This window comes from Mandrillus leucophaeus, unplaced genomic scaffold (assembly GCF_000951045.1).
Source record: "Mandrillus leucophaeus isolate KB7577 unplaced genomic scaffold, Mleu.le_1.0 Scaffold367, whole genome shotgun sequence".
NCBI classification, from domain to species: Eukaryota; Metazoa; Chordata; class Mammalia; order Primates; family Cercopithecidae; genus Mandrillus; species Mandrillus leucophaeus.
In genome coordinates this window covers 71,163-86,989 of record NW_012103887.1, presented here as the reverse complement: position 1 = coordinate 86,989, position 15,827 = coordinate 71,163, and the positions used below count along the sequence as shown (strand labels likewise).

Sequence of the window (15,827 nt, the reverse complement as noted above, 5' to 3'; positions counted from 1 at the left end):
GACAACCACAAAACAAACATCTTGAAAGCAGTCAGGGAAAAATGACACCTTAACTAGAAGAGAAAAATGATTCAACCACAGCAGACTTCTCATGAGAAACCGTGGATACCAGAAGAAAGTGCCACACAATTTTCCCTTTCCTGCTGAAAGAAAGAATTGTCAATCCATAATCCTCTGGCCAGCAAACATTTTCCTGAGGCCTAACGGGGAAATCAAAACATTCTCAGATGAAGGAAAACTAAGAGAATTTGTCACCAGCTGATGAACTCAATGACTAAAAGGAATTTTCTAAACAAAAGGGAAACGATAAGAAAAGGAACCTTGGAATATCAGAATAGAACAAAACGTGGTAAACAAACATGTAAGAGATACAATAGACTTGTCTTCTCTTGATTTTCTGAATTTTTTCTTTTCCCCCCTAAGACAAAGTCTCGCTCTGTTGCCCAGGCTGGAGTGCAGTGGCACGATCTCCACTCACTGCAACCTCTGTCTCCTGGATTCAAGTGATTCTCCTGCCTCAGCCTCCCGAGTAGCTGGGATTACAGGCATGTGCCCACTTCTTGACTAATTTTTGTATTTTTAGTAGAGATGGGGTTTCCCCGTGTTGGTCAGGCTGGTCTCAAACTCCTGACCTCAAATGATGTGCCCACCTCGGCCTCCCAAAGTGCTGAGATTACAGGTGTGAGCCGCTGCACCCAGCCTTCTGAATTTGTTTCTGATTGTTTTGATTGTTGAAGAAAAAGTGTAGCAACATCTGATGTGACTCTAAATGTACATAGAGGAATTTACTAAAAAATATTAAAAACTGGAGAGAGTAAAGGAACAGGAGGAGACATAGGGCTCCAGACTTCACTTTACTCAGATTGGTAAGGTGATTACACCAGGAGGCTGTAAGAAGTTGTGTGAATATAATTTTATTATCAACTAAAAACAGCTACAAAATAATGCATTAAAAAATATTTAGAGCTAGGTGTGGTGGCTCACACCTGTCATCATACTTAACACTTGGGGAGGCTGAAATAGGAAAATCACTTGAGCCCAGGAGTTTGAGACCAGCCTGGGCAACATAAGAAGACCCTGTCTCTACAAATAATAATAATAATAATAATAAAAACATTAGTCAGGCATAGTAGCATGTATCTGTGTTCCCTCCTCAGGAGGCTGAGCTGGGAGGATCACTTAAGCCCGGGAGGCTGAGGCTGCAGTGAACCATTTTCATGCCGATGCATTCCAGCCTGGGTGACAAAGCAAGACTGTAAAAAAAAAAACAAAAAAAAACTTTGAAAATTGAAATGGATTTTTTAAAAATATTAATGCAATCCACTGGAAGGCAGAAACAAGAAAAAAAACCCACCAAAAATAAAGTGGCATACTTAAGCTGTATTACATTAAATATACCATCACATGTAGGTAACTACATTAAATATAAGTAATTACTTTAAATATACTATTTAAAAGACAGAAGCCAGCAGAGTGGATAAAAATCATGGCTCAACGACATGCTATCCCCAAGAAACTTGCATCAAATATAACAAGTAAAAGAATAGAAAAAAAAGTGTTGTTCAAAATTGATTAAAGGAAATCTAGAATAGGTATATTAATTTTATATGAAGCAGACTTCACCACAAGGAAAGGTAGAAGCAATAAAGGGGGTCATTAGATAATAATGAGGAGCTCATTTTTCCAAGAAGACGTAGCAAACTTAAATGTGTATGTATCTAACAAGAGAGATTCAAAATGCCTGAGGCAAATGGATAGAACCGAAAGAAGAACTAGACTCTTCCATTATTAGAGTTGAGACTTTAACACTCCTCTATCAGTAATTGATATATCGATAGATCAAGCAGGCAGAAAAATCAATAAGGATGTAGATGACCTGAACAACACAATCAATCAACTTGACCTGATTACAGGATATTCCAACTAATAGCAAAAAGCTTGGTCTGTTTTGCCTTTCGTAGTCTCAAGTTCATGTGAAACATTCACTAAGACCATATTTTGGGCCATTAAACACATCATAATAAGTTTCAAAAAATAGAAATTATACCAAGTATGTTCTCTGATCATAATGGAATCAAATTAGAAATCAGTAACAAAAAGCTAAAAGGAAAATCTCCAAACATTTGGAAATTAAACAACACACTTTAAAATCATTGAAGAATCCTCTGGAGAATAAAAAAAAAATAAACAGAATAAAAACAAAATGTAACTTGTCAATTTGTGGGACACTGCTTAAGCAGGGTTGAGAGAAATATTTATAACACAAATGTATACATTAGAAAAGATGAAAATTTCCAAATCAATCATCTAAACTCCAGACTCTAGAACATAGAAGAGCAAAATAAACCCAAAGCAAGCAAGAGTAAGGAAATAATAAAGATAACGAGCATAAATCAATGGAATTGAAACATTTGAGTAATTTAAAAACCAATGACACAAAGAGCTGTTTCTTTATAAAAATTGATAAATTGACAATTCTGTAACAAGACAGACAAAAAAAAAAAAAAAGGAAAAGACACAAATTGCCATTTTCGGGAATGAAGCAGGGGAAATGTCTACAAAACCTGCAGACATCTAAAGGATACAAGAATACCATAAACTTACACACATAATTTGACATCTTACACCAAACTGATCAGTGTCTCAAAAACCACAAACTATTCCAACTCACCCTGTGTGAAATGAATAATTTGAATAGCCCAATGACTATTAAGAAAATTAAATTCGTAATTTAGAAATCTCTAAAAAGGAATCTCCAGGTTCATGGTTTCACTGGAAAAGTCTACCAGACTTTTAAAAAATTCAATTATACAGTCGTTTCCAGAAAACAGAAGAGGAGAGAATATCTCTCAATTCATTTTATGAAGCTATTATTACCCTGATGTCAAAACTAGGAAAATAAAGTAGGGAAAAGAACACAGCAAACCAATATCCCTCATTAAGATGTAAAACTCCTTAGCAAAATATCACAAATAGAATTTAGCAACGTATAAAAATAATTATACACCATAACCAAGTGGGTTTATTTCAGAGATACAGGCTGGTTAAATATTCAAAAATTAACTCTGTAATCCAGCAAATTAATGGGATAAAATAGAAAAATCACATGATCATATTAGCCAATATAGAAAAGCTAGTAGACAAAATTCAAAACTTATTCATAATAAAAACTTTCAAAAAACAGGAATGGAAGAGAAATTCCTCAACTTGATAAAAAACATCCTCAAAAAACTTCAGACCAGGTGCCACGTGGTTCATGCCTTTAATCTCAGCACTTTGGGAGGCTGAGGTGCGAGGATCACTTAGAGACCAGGAGTTTGAGATCATCGGCTGGACAACATAGTCAGACACTATTTCTACAAAAGTTAAAAAAATTAACCAAGCATGCTGGCGCACACCTTTAGTCGCAGCTACTTGGGAGGCTAAGGTGGGAGGACTGCTCAGGCCCAGGAGACCGAGGTCACAGTGAGCCATGATGGCACTGCTGTACTCTAAACAGGACAGTAGAGGGAGACACAGTCTCAAATAATAATAATAATAAGTTTACTTTATATGTAGTTGTAAAAGACTGAATGTTTTCCTCTAAAATTGAGAACAAGGCGAAGATTTATTTAACATAATGTTGAAATTTCTAGTCAGGGCAATAAAGCAAGGAAAGGAAATGGATGCACAGATCAGAAAGGAAGAAATTAAAAGCTTCCCCTCTTTGTAGATGATATTATATTTACCTGTTAAATCCTGAAATATCTGCAAAAAAAAAAAACCTTCTAGAACTAAGAATCGAGTCCAGAAAGATTACAGGATATGCAATAAATATACAAAAGTAAATTACATTTTTATATACTAACAATGAACATGTGGATGCTGAAATCAAAAACACAATACCATTTAAAATTGCTAAAAAATTAAATAGATGTTAATCAAATAAAGTTTGTTCGGGACTTGTATGCTGAGAACTGCAAAATGCTGGTGAAGAAATAAAAGAAGATGTAAATAAGTGGAGAGACATACTTTAAATCCGTGAAGAAATAAAAGAAGATGTAAATATGGAGAGACATACTTTAAATCCGTGAAGAAATAAAAGAAGATGTAAATAAGTGGAGAGACATACTTTAAATCCATGAAGAATAATCTTGTATAAAAGCCAATTCTCCCCAAATTGATACACAAGTTTAATGAAATTCCTTTCAAAACCCCAGCAAGACTTTTTTATAGATATAGACAAGATAATTCTACAATTTATAAGGAAAGCAAATGAAATAGAACAGGTAAAACAATTTTGAAAGAAAAATAATGTACGAGGAATTTGTTATATTTTTATATTTTATATTCAAGACATTCTATAACTGCGGTAAACAGAACTGAATGGTACTGGTAGAAGAATAGACATGTAGATCAATAAAGCAGAATAGAGAATCCAGAAATAGATCCACACAAATAGACACAATGGATTTTTGACAAAGATGGAAAAGCAATTCAACTGAAAAAAGACAGCTTTGTCAAGAAATGGTGCTAGAGCTATTGGACATTCATGGGCGAAAAGGAAGTTCGACCTAAGTCTCACAACTTATACAAACACTAGTACAAAATGGAAAATTAAAACAAAAAAAATTTTAGGAAAATAGTAGGAGAAATTATTGGATATCTTGGTCTAGGCAAAGGGTTCTTAGATTTAATACTATAATCTATAAAAAGTTGATAAATTGGACCTCATCAAAATTAAGAACTTTTTTTTTCTGAAAAAGACCTTGTTAAGACGGTGAAACAACAAGCTACAGAGTGAAAGAAAATATCTGTAAACCACATATCCAAGAGAGGACTAGTATGTAGAATATAAAAAGAACTCTGAAAAAGCAACAGCAAAAAAAAATTAATTAGAAAATGGTCAAAAGACATGAAGAGATGTTTCACAGAAAAGGATGTACCTACACCAAAAAAGCATTTGAAAACACGTTCAATACCATTAGCCACCAGGCAGACACAAATGAAAATCAACACCATACTATCAGAATGGTTGAACTAAAAAATAGTAACACTAATGTTAGCAACGATGGGAAGAAACTGAATCACTCCTACATCGCTGGTAGGAATGTAAAATGGCTCAGGCCCTCTGGAAAATAGTTTGCCTGCCTTCCTTCCTTCCTTCCTTCCTTCCTTCCTTCCTTCCTTCCTTCCTTCCTTCCTGCCTTCTTTCTTTCCTTTCTCTCTTTCTTTCTTTCTCTTTCTTTCCTTCTTTCCTTCTTTCCTTCTTCCTTTCTTCCTTTCTTCCTTTCCTTTCCTTTCCTTTCCTTTCCTTTCCTTCCTTCTTTCCTTCCCTCCCTCCCTCCCTCCCTTCCTTCCTCCCTTCCTTCCTTCCTTCCTTTCTTCCTTCTCTCTTTCTTTCCTTCTTTCTCTCTCTCTCTCCCTCTTTCTTTCTTTTTTTTAATGTCATTTTATTTTTTGAGATGGAGCTTCATTCTTTCACCCAGGCTGGAATGCAGTCGTGCAGTCTTGACTCACTGCAACCTCTGCCTCCGGGTTCAAGCAATTCTCTTGCCTTAGCCTCCTGAGTAGCTGGGCCTACAGGTGCACGCCACCATGCCCGGCTAATTTTTTTTTTTTTTTTTTTTTTTGTATTTTTAGTAGAGACAAGGTTTCAGCATCTTGGCCAGGCTGGTCTTGAAACTCGTGACCTCGTGATCATTCAATACCTCGTGGTATTGAAATTACATCTTCAATAATAGAAAACATTTTAAATAGAACCCCCAAAATGGCATCATTAATTGGTATTTTCAATATTTTGTCACAACAGGAAATATTCAGGGTTAGGTTAAAAAAGATTCACTCTTGAATCCGGGCCTAGGTCTATATGTAGCACCATATAGAGCATGTTCAGTGCCAAAATAATTAGGATTGCCACAAAAGCACTTGGACTTAGCTGTAGTTTTTGTTTTTATTTTTGTTTTTATTTTTTGAGATGGAGTCTTGCTCTGTCGCCCAGGTTGGAGTGCAGTGGTGCAATCTCGGCTCACTGCAACCTCTGCCTCCCAGGTTCAAGCGATTCTCCGGCCTCAACTTCCCCAGTAGCTGGGACTACAGGTGACCGCCACCATGCCCGGCTAATTTTTTTTTTTGTATTTTTAGTAGAGACGAGGTTTCAGCATCTAGGCCACACTGGTCTTGAACTTCTGACCTCATGATGCACCCATCTCGGCCTCCCAAACTGCTGGGATTACAGGCATGAGCCAGTGTGTCCGGCCTGAGCTGTAGTTTTGACTATGCATAAGTGCATTCATTTTGTCAATCTTTAATGAATTGGGAAATTTCCTGAATTGGAATCCTCTTTGATCTACTTGGACCTTCTGCCTCATCCACCTCTTGACCAATGCTGGTACTCTCTGCTAATACAGAATAAGAAGTATTATCTCTACCTGTCAACGTACAGCAACTGTATCTGGACTAGACTGATGAGGTCTAGAGCAAGTTTTTTATTTATCCATCAATAAACATTTTCTTTATCTCATATGTCCTTCATAGGGGCAGTTAGACAGTTAGACATGGCCTGTGTGTAGCTGAAAAAAAATATGTGTTGAAGGCAAGAATGATCCTAGGCTTTTCTTTATGCCTACCAGCTAGCATATGGAATTGATTAATCGATTAATAAATACTTCTCTTTTAATGTGTTCCAATATATTAGCTGACACAAAATTCATAGTTATACCTGAACATTTCACACACTTATTTATTACTTATTTTATTTTCTTTGAGTCTAAAGAACCATAGCACTAAAACATAAAAATATAAAATGGTCTTTAAAAAGGGATCCAATATCCCCATCCTAAGGAAACACTGCGGACTTAGTTTCTCTTGATTTTTCTACAACGTTCTTTATCAAAATAAAGGCTGCACATCAAGGAACTCTATTTTCCTTCCTTCTCTTAACTCCGCATTTCCCACACTTGCTGTCACCATCCCACACAAGAGGCAGACGTGATGTTTCTCTGAATGCGATTTGGGAAAAGTGTCTCTGGTTGATAAGGAATCCTCCCGAGCTCCAGTAGAGGGGAGGAAATAATCCTGAGGGTGGTCTCCATTGCCTTTTATCCTCTCATTATTGTCATCTTTGCTGCCTTGCTGTTTTTGCTGCCTATGTTTAAAGCTTCTTAGGCTTTGAAGAGAGACAAAATGCCTGCTTTGCATCTGAAGAGGTATTTTTATGATTTCTGGAACTTACACAACAAAGATTAAAAATCTAGTTAAATACCCATGATCTTGATGAAATATCTGCTCAAGGAACAACCAAGGAGCTGTATCTCAGAACTCTGATTTGTTTTCATTGCACCTTGCCAGAGGGTAGGGAAATATATTTTTACTTTCCCTATCCTTAGAACACACAAGTAGTAATTACAATGAATATCAGGCTTCTATCCTATTGATTTGAAGATTCAGGTTATATCAACAAAACCCAACATTTTCTGTGACTCTGCTCTTAGGGCAAGGGGCATAGAACTCTGAAGAGCAGCAACCTAGAAAGAAAATGTAATCAACCAGATAATTTGCTTTTTGCCATGACATCTGCAAATGCATTTAAATGACTGCTAGACAACATTTTTAAAGTCTGGTAGGCAAATGCTTCAAATGTATCTCAGATTTACTGAAAGGAAACATATCTGTTTTGATTATTTTGCTTCCATTGACCTTTGAGATTTCATAGGTGTTATTAGCTATGGAATATTGGAAGAAGGACTTTATATCATAAGTTTTATCCAGTTTCAAACTGTGAGCAGAAGTTAACTTTTTAATTCTATGAAAACTGAATAATTTTCTCTAAATATACCTGATGTATAAAAATCCAGAAGTAACAATACTCAATGACATGTTATTCATTTTAGAAAGTGAATTATTTGCATAAAAAGATACACACTCATAAAAATACACAATCATATACACATCACGAAGTTTCTTTGAATAGCTATTTTAGTGCACATAAAGTGTGGTTTCATTCACATACACAAAAACAATGTATTCCTACTCTGCTTTACAGGACTATAATAAGTTCATAGAACAAAACCCATTTATATTCATAGCAAGGCAGAAATAGCATATTCATTTCATTCAAAATTTGACATTTTGCTTTTGAATTCCACTTTTCCTCTCTTTTCTGTGTTTTTCTGATGGAAGCATGAAAGCTTTACAAACTGGAAGGAAGCTGTAGTTTACACCCATTGTTACGTCTGCAAAGCACTCATTATTTCTGGAAAATGCCTCCAGCTATACGTCTCGCCAGCACGACCATTTTTATGCACGGTGATCCATCTTTTCTTGCCACAGTTGGCTGATACACGAATGGGTACCTCCCTGCAGCTGAGATCCTCCATCAGGAATTAGGACTTAGGACTACAAGATTTCAGCCGCAAATGACTTGCTGTCTTTAGTGGCAGAGATTTTAACCCCGGAGCTGTGAGCGTTCATGACCCACTTCGTGGATGGAAAATAGCAAATATTGTTTCCTAGAGAGAAATGAAGATGTCCAGAAAGGAACAAGGATGACAGTCCCTGCCTCCATGAGTCCTGGAGGCTCAAATACATCCTTTCCCTTTAGTTCTGGGTACCTTTTTGCAAATTCCTTCTTTGATAAGTTTATGTTTTTATACTTCGTCAAAGATCGCTCTTTATAACCAAAAGTGCCCTGATGAAGTAACTTAAATGTTGTTGTTGTTATATTCATCTTAATAGATATTAGCAATTTTTTAATTAAAAAATGTCAATGCCCTCTAGCCAAAAACCACCAGGAACATGCCTGTAGTTGAACAAGTCAATTATTCTTTCTTGAAGGTAGGGAGAATGCACACCATGGGGAACCATGGGGTGTCTCAGTAATAGGGTATTAGGAAGAATCTATTATAGGATTTGGGCATCGGTAGTCATGGAGAGGATCTGAGGAAGTGGGCCTTTGCTCTAGATTGGATGCTGTCAGGAAGCAGGGACAATTCTATGATCTGGTATCCTTTTTTTTTTGAGACAGAGTCTTGCTCTGTCACCAGGCTGGAGTGCAGTGGCGCCATCTCGGTTCACTGCAACCTCGAGCTCCCTGGTTTGATTCTCCTCCCTCAGCCTCCTGAGTAGCTGGGATTACAGGCATGCACCACCATGCCCAGCTAATTTTTTTTTTTTTTTTTTTTTTAAGTAGAGATGGGGTTTCACCATGTTGGCCAGGATGGTCTCCATCTCCTGACCTCATGATCCGCCTGCCTTGGCCCCCCAACGTGCTGGGGTTACAGGCGTGAGCCACTGCGGCTGGCCTGATTGGGTATCTTAATACATTTTTTTCTACAGTAGGACAGATTAGACAAGACTAAGTATGGGATTGATAAATAAGCAGCAGTCGCTCATGCTATCCGGGATGGAATTTGATATTTTATGGCTGAGATCATGTTCCCATGCTTAGTGTAACTTAAAATTTGTTGTTTACAGAGTGGTCTTGTTTTTGTCTTGACCCATGAGGGTTCTAGAGCAGCCTTGTTCAGTGTTGATGTTCTTCCATGAAATTGTTCATATTTACCAGGGAAGCACCAAGACATAGCTGTGAGTGCCCAGCCAGCTCCTGGAAGCCAGTGGCTGCTTTCCTCTTTTTTCAGTACCTGCTTTTGGCCAAAGGCAGACAGAACCAGGACATAGGCATTAATTGGTGGTATCCAGATTTTCACCACTGCTGAGATTTCTTAGATCAAGGAGTTAGAGAACGTAGTCTGTAGCTGGGCTGGAGTTCATCTCTCCTGCTCCTTTGGTTGCTGGTTGCTGTGTTGAACCCTCAGATGTGACAGTGGCTGTGCACTCATATTTAAGACTCTGGACAGGATACAAGTACTCAAATAAACAAAATGTTATTCTTAGATATTCCCAATGACTTATTTGAAAGATTGAGGAGAAATTCAGTACATCAATTCAGCTTTACAAAAGGGTAATATGCGAGCTTTAAGCAAATCATTTCTCAAGAAATTCTGCAGTGTTTTAAATTAAACTGAAATTCTGCAGAAATTCTGCAGTTTTCAATTACAGAAATTCTGCAATTAAAGAAATTAAACTGTGTTTAATTTAAATTATAGAAATTCTGCAGTGCTTTAAATTAAATTAAGTTAAAATTATAATTGCCTACAGAACTTTTAAAATTATGGTAATGAGAGACACACTGGGGTGTCATAACATTCTAGATGGAATCACCATTAGAGCTGACTGTTTCAGCATTTTGAGTCTTTTCTGTATAGAGTATATGTCCATAAATAGTGACTCATGCCTTCAGTAAACATTTAACGATGATCTGTGTTGAGACACTTTGAAGAGAATGGTGGAAACGTGATGAGTATGATGCCGCTTCTTCTCCCAAGGGACTGACAGATCAGATAATTTGCTTCCCTCAACGTTCTTTCTTTCTTGTTCCTAAAACTGCAGATCCTCAGCCCAGCTTCTACAGAAACGCAATAGATGTTTATTACATGCTATTTGAATAATAATAAACATTTATTGTGCCTACTTCAAGGAGCCAAGAATAATGTTGGAAAAATGATTTTTAGTATATAGAAAGTCTTCTATTCAGTGAGAGGTTCTAAGAATAGTTGGCTGAGCATGGTGGCTCATGCCATGTAATCTCAGTGCTTTGGGAGGCTGAAGCAGGAGGATCACTTGAGGCCAGGATTTCAAGACAAGTCTGGGCAACATAGCGAGACCCCATCCGTCAAATAATAATAATAATAAAAAGTTACCAGGCATGGTGGCTCACACCTGTAATCCCAGCTACTTGGGAGGCTGGGGCAGGGGGAATTTCTTGAGCCCAGGAAGTTGAGGCTGCGATGAGCTGATTGTTGCACTGCCTTGCAGCCTGAGTGAGACCCTGTCTTAAAAGAAAAAAAAAAAAAAGAAGAATAGTTATAACATCAAAAATCATGGATTATGGATTATTTATGATATTCACTAAATAAAAAAATATTTGTATTGTCAGCACTGTGTCTATGTGGTTCTGAGGCTTCAGCAAAGGTATTTGGGCAGTGCAAAGAGCCTGTCCATTTCCCTGAAAGAGAAACATTGCAAAGGTCAGTGTCTTTGCTTCAGGAATAACTTGCGCACCTTCTGTGGTGATTAAGAGCTAAAGTTTTCACTAATGGCTTTAGCTGAAAGTTACGAAAAGACTAGTTTTGTAAAGGACACAAATCAAATGTGTTCTATTTTGCTTCCTTACAAAGTCCTCATATCTTACGTTTACAAACACATTGCAATTTTTTTTCATGAATGCTTAATATTTTTGAGCACCTCTAATTCAGATTCAGTTTGTGGATAGCTGTAGGTGACACTTGTGGCTGCAGATGTACTCTAGTCTGTGGTGGGGGGATGTGAACATTAATGGAAGTAATACAGGCTTAGGACAGAGCCTGGTCCAGGCCTTTGCACTCTGCAGGGGGCACAGGTAAGGAAGTTCGTTTGCCATTCAGTTCCACGGCATGGGTGAGAAAATGATGTTGAAGTTTAAGATCAATTTAACATCATGTTTAATAATATTGATGTTTAAATTACACGCCAGTAGAATATTCTTTGCATGAGGGATACCTTTCTTTTTAAACTCTCTCAAAATAGAATATGGGGAGGGGAGTCTTGCTATTTATTCATCCAATCTTTTGTTGGCATTTACTGGTCATCTTTTACATGTCAGGCACTGGTCTGCTGTTTGGGATCCAAAGTTGAATAATACATGCCCCTGGGCTTCAGTGGACTTATACTGCAAAGAGGAAGACAGAGTAAAGTAAAGACAGGATGATAAAACCATAGATAAGTAAAAAGAATGATAAAGATGTTAATAGAACATAAATAAAAAACACTTTCCCTAGTAAGATAGGGTGGGGTGGGCAGAACAGGCTTCCTGAAGTAGATAATGTTTGAATGGAACTTTGTGGCCTCAGCTGGGATTCACCACAGGAAAAAGAGATGAAGATAAAATAGCATTAGCAAAATCATGGAAGGAAGAAACAGTACAGCAGGTGGAAAACTATGAGCAGTGTGATGAGGAAGAATTCTACTTGTTTTTGCTTGTTTTCATTTTAAATAATATACTGCTAAGATTAGACAATAATCAAAACCTCTACTGCTTCTGCTGAGCAGAGGGAGTACAAAGCTCTGCAACTCTGAAAGTGACACCTGCCTGTAAGAACTCAAAATAAGAGTATGGTCAGGGCTAAACTTTCCATAGGCTACAGTCAAAGTGTGATTTCAAAAAATTCCACAGCTTATTCTGAGGGCTCCAAAATCAAGATAAATAGAATGCTACCACATTCTACATATACATTATATGTGAAAAGCTTTAGCAGACCCAGCCATTTATTTATTTAATATAAAGCTGGGAAATTGCTGTAAAGGTGGCATTCCTACTACACTTCTCTGGACTGCAGTGCTCCGTTTTACATTTGAGTCGTGCTTCTCAAGGTGACTCTATAGGAGCACGTTTCTCTTTCGGTCTTCTGGTTCCAGTAAGATAGTGGATTTTTTCCTCCTTTCTCTCTCTACTTATCTCTTCAAGGAGGTGAGGTCTTACTCTTACAGATGCAGCATAGGTTAACCTGGTGAGTCTGGATATGAATTTAACAATTTAAAAATCCATAATGTTTCAACCTAAAGCCATAAATATGTTGAGGTGATCACACAATAAGAAAACCACTGCAGCATCTGCTAAGTGACACTAACAGTTGGTCAAGTCCAATTGAATTGACTCCTTCAGCACTGAACTGAGAATACACTTGTGACAGAAATACTCAAAAGTAGGCTAAGAAAGAAAGTTTCCTATTCTCTGAATTAAACATACTTTTAAATTAGGCTTCTTTATATTTCTTTCTGCTCAGAAAAAAAAAAAAAGAAAGAAAAAAAAGAAAAGGAAAGAAAGCATAACAGAACAGAATATTTTTAAAAACTTAGTCTTTGAGAGCATTTTTAAAGTCATTTTTCACAATAAAAAATATGTATAGTCCTGGAATGAATGTTTGGCTGTCTTCAAAAGAATGGAAAATTTCCAGTGGCTGCTCACATATGTTCCACAAATAGATGCTCAACTCTGAAAAATGAGCAGAGTGCCTGGGGCTTGTGCAGAAGATTTGTGTATCTGGGAATCGACATTGGTCAAGGATCACTACATACATATGTGAAAAGCTGAGTTCTCCTTTTCTTTTTCAACGGGAAGATCGTGCTTTAAGATAACTTAGACTATAAGGAAGAACGCAACACCCGGACGCGGTCAACTGCCTTCTGGAGAATGATCTCCTTTCCTTTCGACACTCTGAGCTGTTTTAGTAAAACTTCCTTTAGGATCTGGATGAATCTGTCTTCCCAAATGATTTAAATCAATGGCGCTGTAAAAGGAACGCAAGTTCAAGTCAGTACTTGGAGTTATTTTTTAAATGCATGCATACTGAAATTGGCATTGAGTATGAATGTTCTCATAACTTTTGGGACTTTATTGTCAAGTTCAGTAATCAAATTTATTCTTAAATTGATTTTGAACTGATTTAATTCAAGCAGCTAGAATTACTTTGCCAATGTTAATGTAATTAATTTGCCAAATCTCTGAGGTGGGTAGACAGCTCTAGCCAGCGTCCAGGAGAGGCTGAAATGGAATCTTGGTTCACCCTGAAGTTTCATTCAATTCTTGCAGGCATAACACAGTTTATGATGTATGCAAAAAATTCACATACATATTTTTCCTATTTTATGTAGAAAAGAGTTATGCAGAAAACCAATTTTAAATACAAATGAGTGTCTCAAGTAAATCAGTTGCTAAATCTCCCATTTCTGCTCTTATTTTCATCATTCTATTCATCCACACTTCTGGGCTAGAAACCTTGACTTCTTTTTTAATCTCTCCGACTTGTAACCTTTATACCTAATTAGTCATAAAGTCCTGAAACAAGTCTGTAATTTCTAAGAAGTTCATTTGTCACTGAACTAAGACCTTTTCCCTTCCTTCTTGGATTGCAACTAGTAGACATGTCGACTGTCTTGCCTTCTTTTTGACTACAAGGCATTTCATATATATTGCCAGTCATATTCCTTAAACTTACTTTGATAATGTCATTCTTCTGCTCAAAAATATTGCATGTCTCTTTCTCTGCTTTCCTTATGGGAAAAAAATTTAATTATTTAGCCTAGAATTCAAGACCTGCTGAATACACTGTGCACTCCATTATTACTTTCAAATTTCTATTATTCCCAGTACTTACATATAGACAGTGTGCAGTAAGTTATTTCTGTTGACTGTTTTTCCACCTTTTAATTTTTACATAGGCCCCTCCAGCAACTCAGTTTCTCTCTTATTCATAGATAAAAATATATCCTTCAAAATCTAGCTCAAACAGTATGTTTTCTGCAGACCCTCTCGTCTCTTCTGTGTGCAGTAGAAACATATTCATTCATACTTTGTATTCATCACACATTGTTAAGCACTTACTATGCTCCAAATAATCAAAGATGAATATGACACCCTGCCTCAAGGTTCTTACTTTGGGACACTCATCAGATAAACAGCTGGGGCAATGGTGTGATCAACACAACAGTAAAAGACTACATGGGTTCCAATGAGGATTGGTGGACAGTTCTGTAAACTCAGTGGACAAGGGGAAGGGACAAGGCAAGTTCTGTCATGTCAGGGAAACTTGAGTGTCTTAAAAACAGTGGCAAGATATTTCAGTCAGGGAGAATACTGCTGTGGAGACACAGAGGCTTGAAATACATAGGAGGGTTCGAAAACCAGAAGCAAATTTGGTTTGGCTTGAGAGAAGATACAAGGATGAGGTGGGTATAACCAGAAATGAGACAGGAACCGTCTTATAAAGTACTGGTTATGCTGTGCTAAGACTTGTACCTGAAATATAGTAGATGCTTAATAAACACTTATTTAGTAAACAAATCACTTTCTACTAGTATAGCAAATTTTATTTACATTTAAATATTTCATATTTAATAATTTGCTAATTTACACCTTGGTTTGTTGAAGGACAACTAAGTATTCATACTGTGTGTTTTCAACATTCCATCTGGGGTAGATCCTTAACCTGTCATTGTAACAATTAGAAAAAGTTCCTTCTAATATGAGCACCAAAGGTGCAAACTTCTTGAAGTTAATATGTATAAACAAAATGTTCACATCTGTTTTTTTCTTTTTTCTTTTTCTAGGTTCAGACATTGTTCAATGGTTGATAAAGAACTTAACTATAGAAGATCCAGGTAAATAAATCATTTTCCTATTACAAGAACTTTTTTCTTAGTGGTTTTAAGAATTGTGTTTCCTCAGGGATATTTTAATATGGCATGCAAGCAAACCTCCTGAAAAATTGTAATTCAGTTTGAACTGTGCTTTTAACATTTATGTAAATTTTATGGTAGTCAAAACATATTTAACTAAAAGTTAGCGTATTTCTACAATTTTTCACATCCTTAATTCTGCCATATTATTTGATTCAGGTCATTGGTGATCGTTAGACTGGATCAGCTGTATATATGTCCATAAAATAATTGTACATATAATTTATGGCAAGTGATTATGAATTAATGAACTTTCCCTCTATCAGACACATACATCTCATTAACTTATAATTTTGCCTTAACTACATCTTTAAATGCAGTTTGAAATCAGTATTTTATTTGTAATTCTGATTTTTTTATCATACCTACATGATGTGTGTGTGTGTGTGTGTGAGAGAGAGAGAGAGAGAAAAACGCTCTATTTAAGTCATGAACCTGTTCACCGTGTTGAACATTATGTCTATTCTGTAGCAGAAAACTTAATTTCCAAAGTAAGGGAACAATTTTTATGAGTT

The 15,827-nt window shown here is 36.6% G+C and overlaps 1 protein-coding gene across 1 annotated transcript in view; it reads left to right on the top strand.

The window, feature by feature from the left end:
• Positions 1–15,827, top strand: part of LOC105546744 (regulator of G-protein signaling 7) — a gene marked incomplete at its 3' end in the record, with an annotated part of 478,339 nt that overhangs the window by 407,972 nt on the left and 54,540 nt on the right. Inside the window, exon 3 of the mRNA XM_011990022.1 lies at positions 15,184–15,234. Coding sequence (XP_011845412.1) covers positions 15,184–15,234 — 51 coding nt within the window. The remainder of the gene's footprint in view (positions 1–15,183; positions 15,235–15,827) is intronic.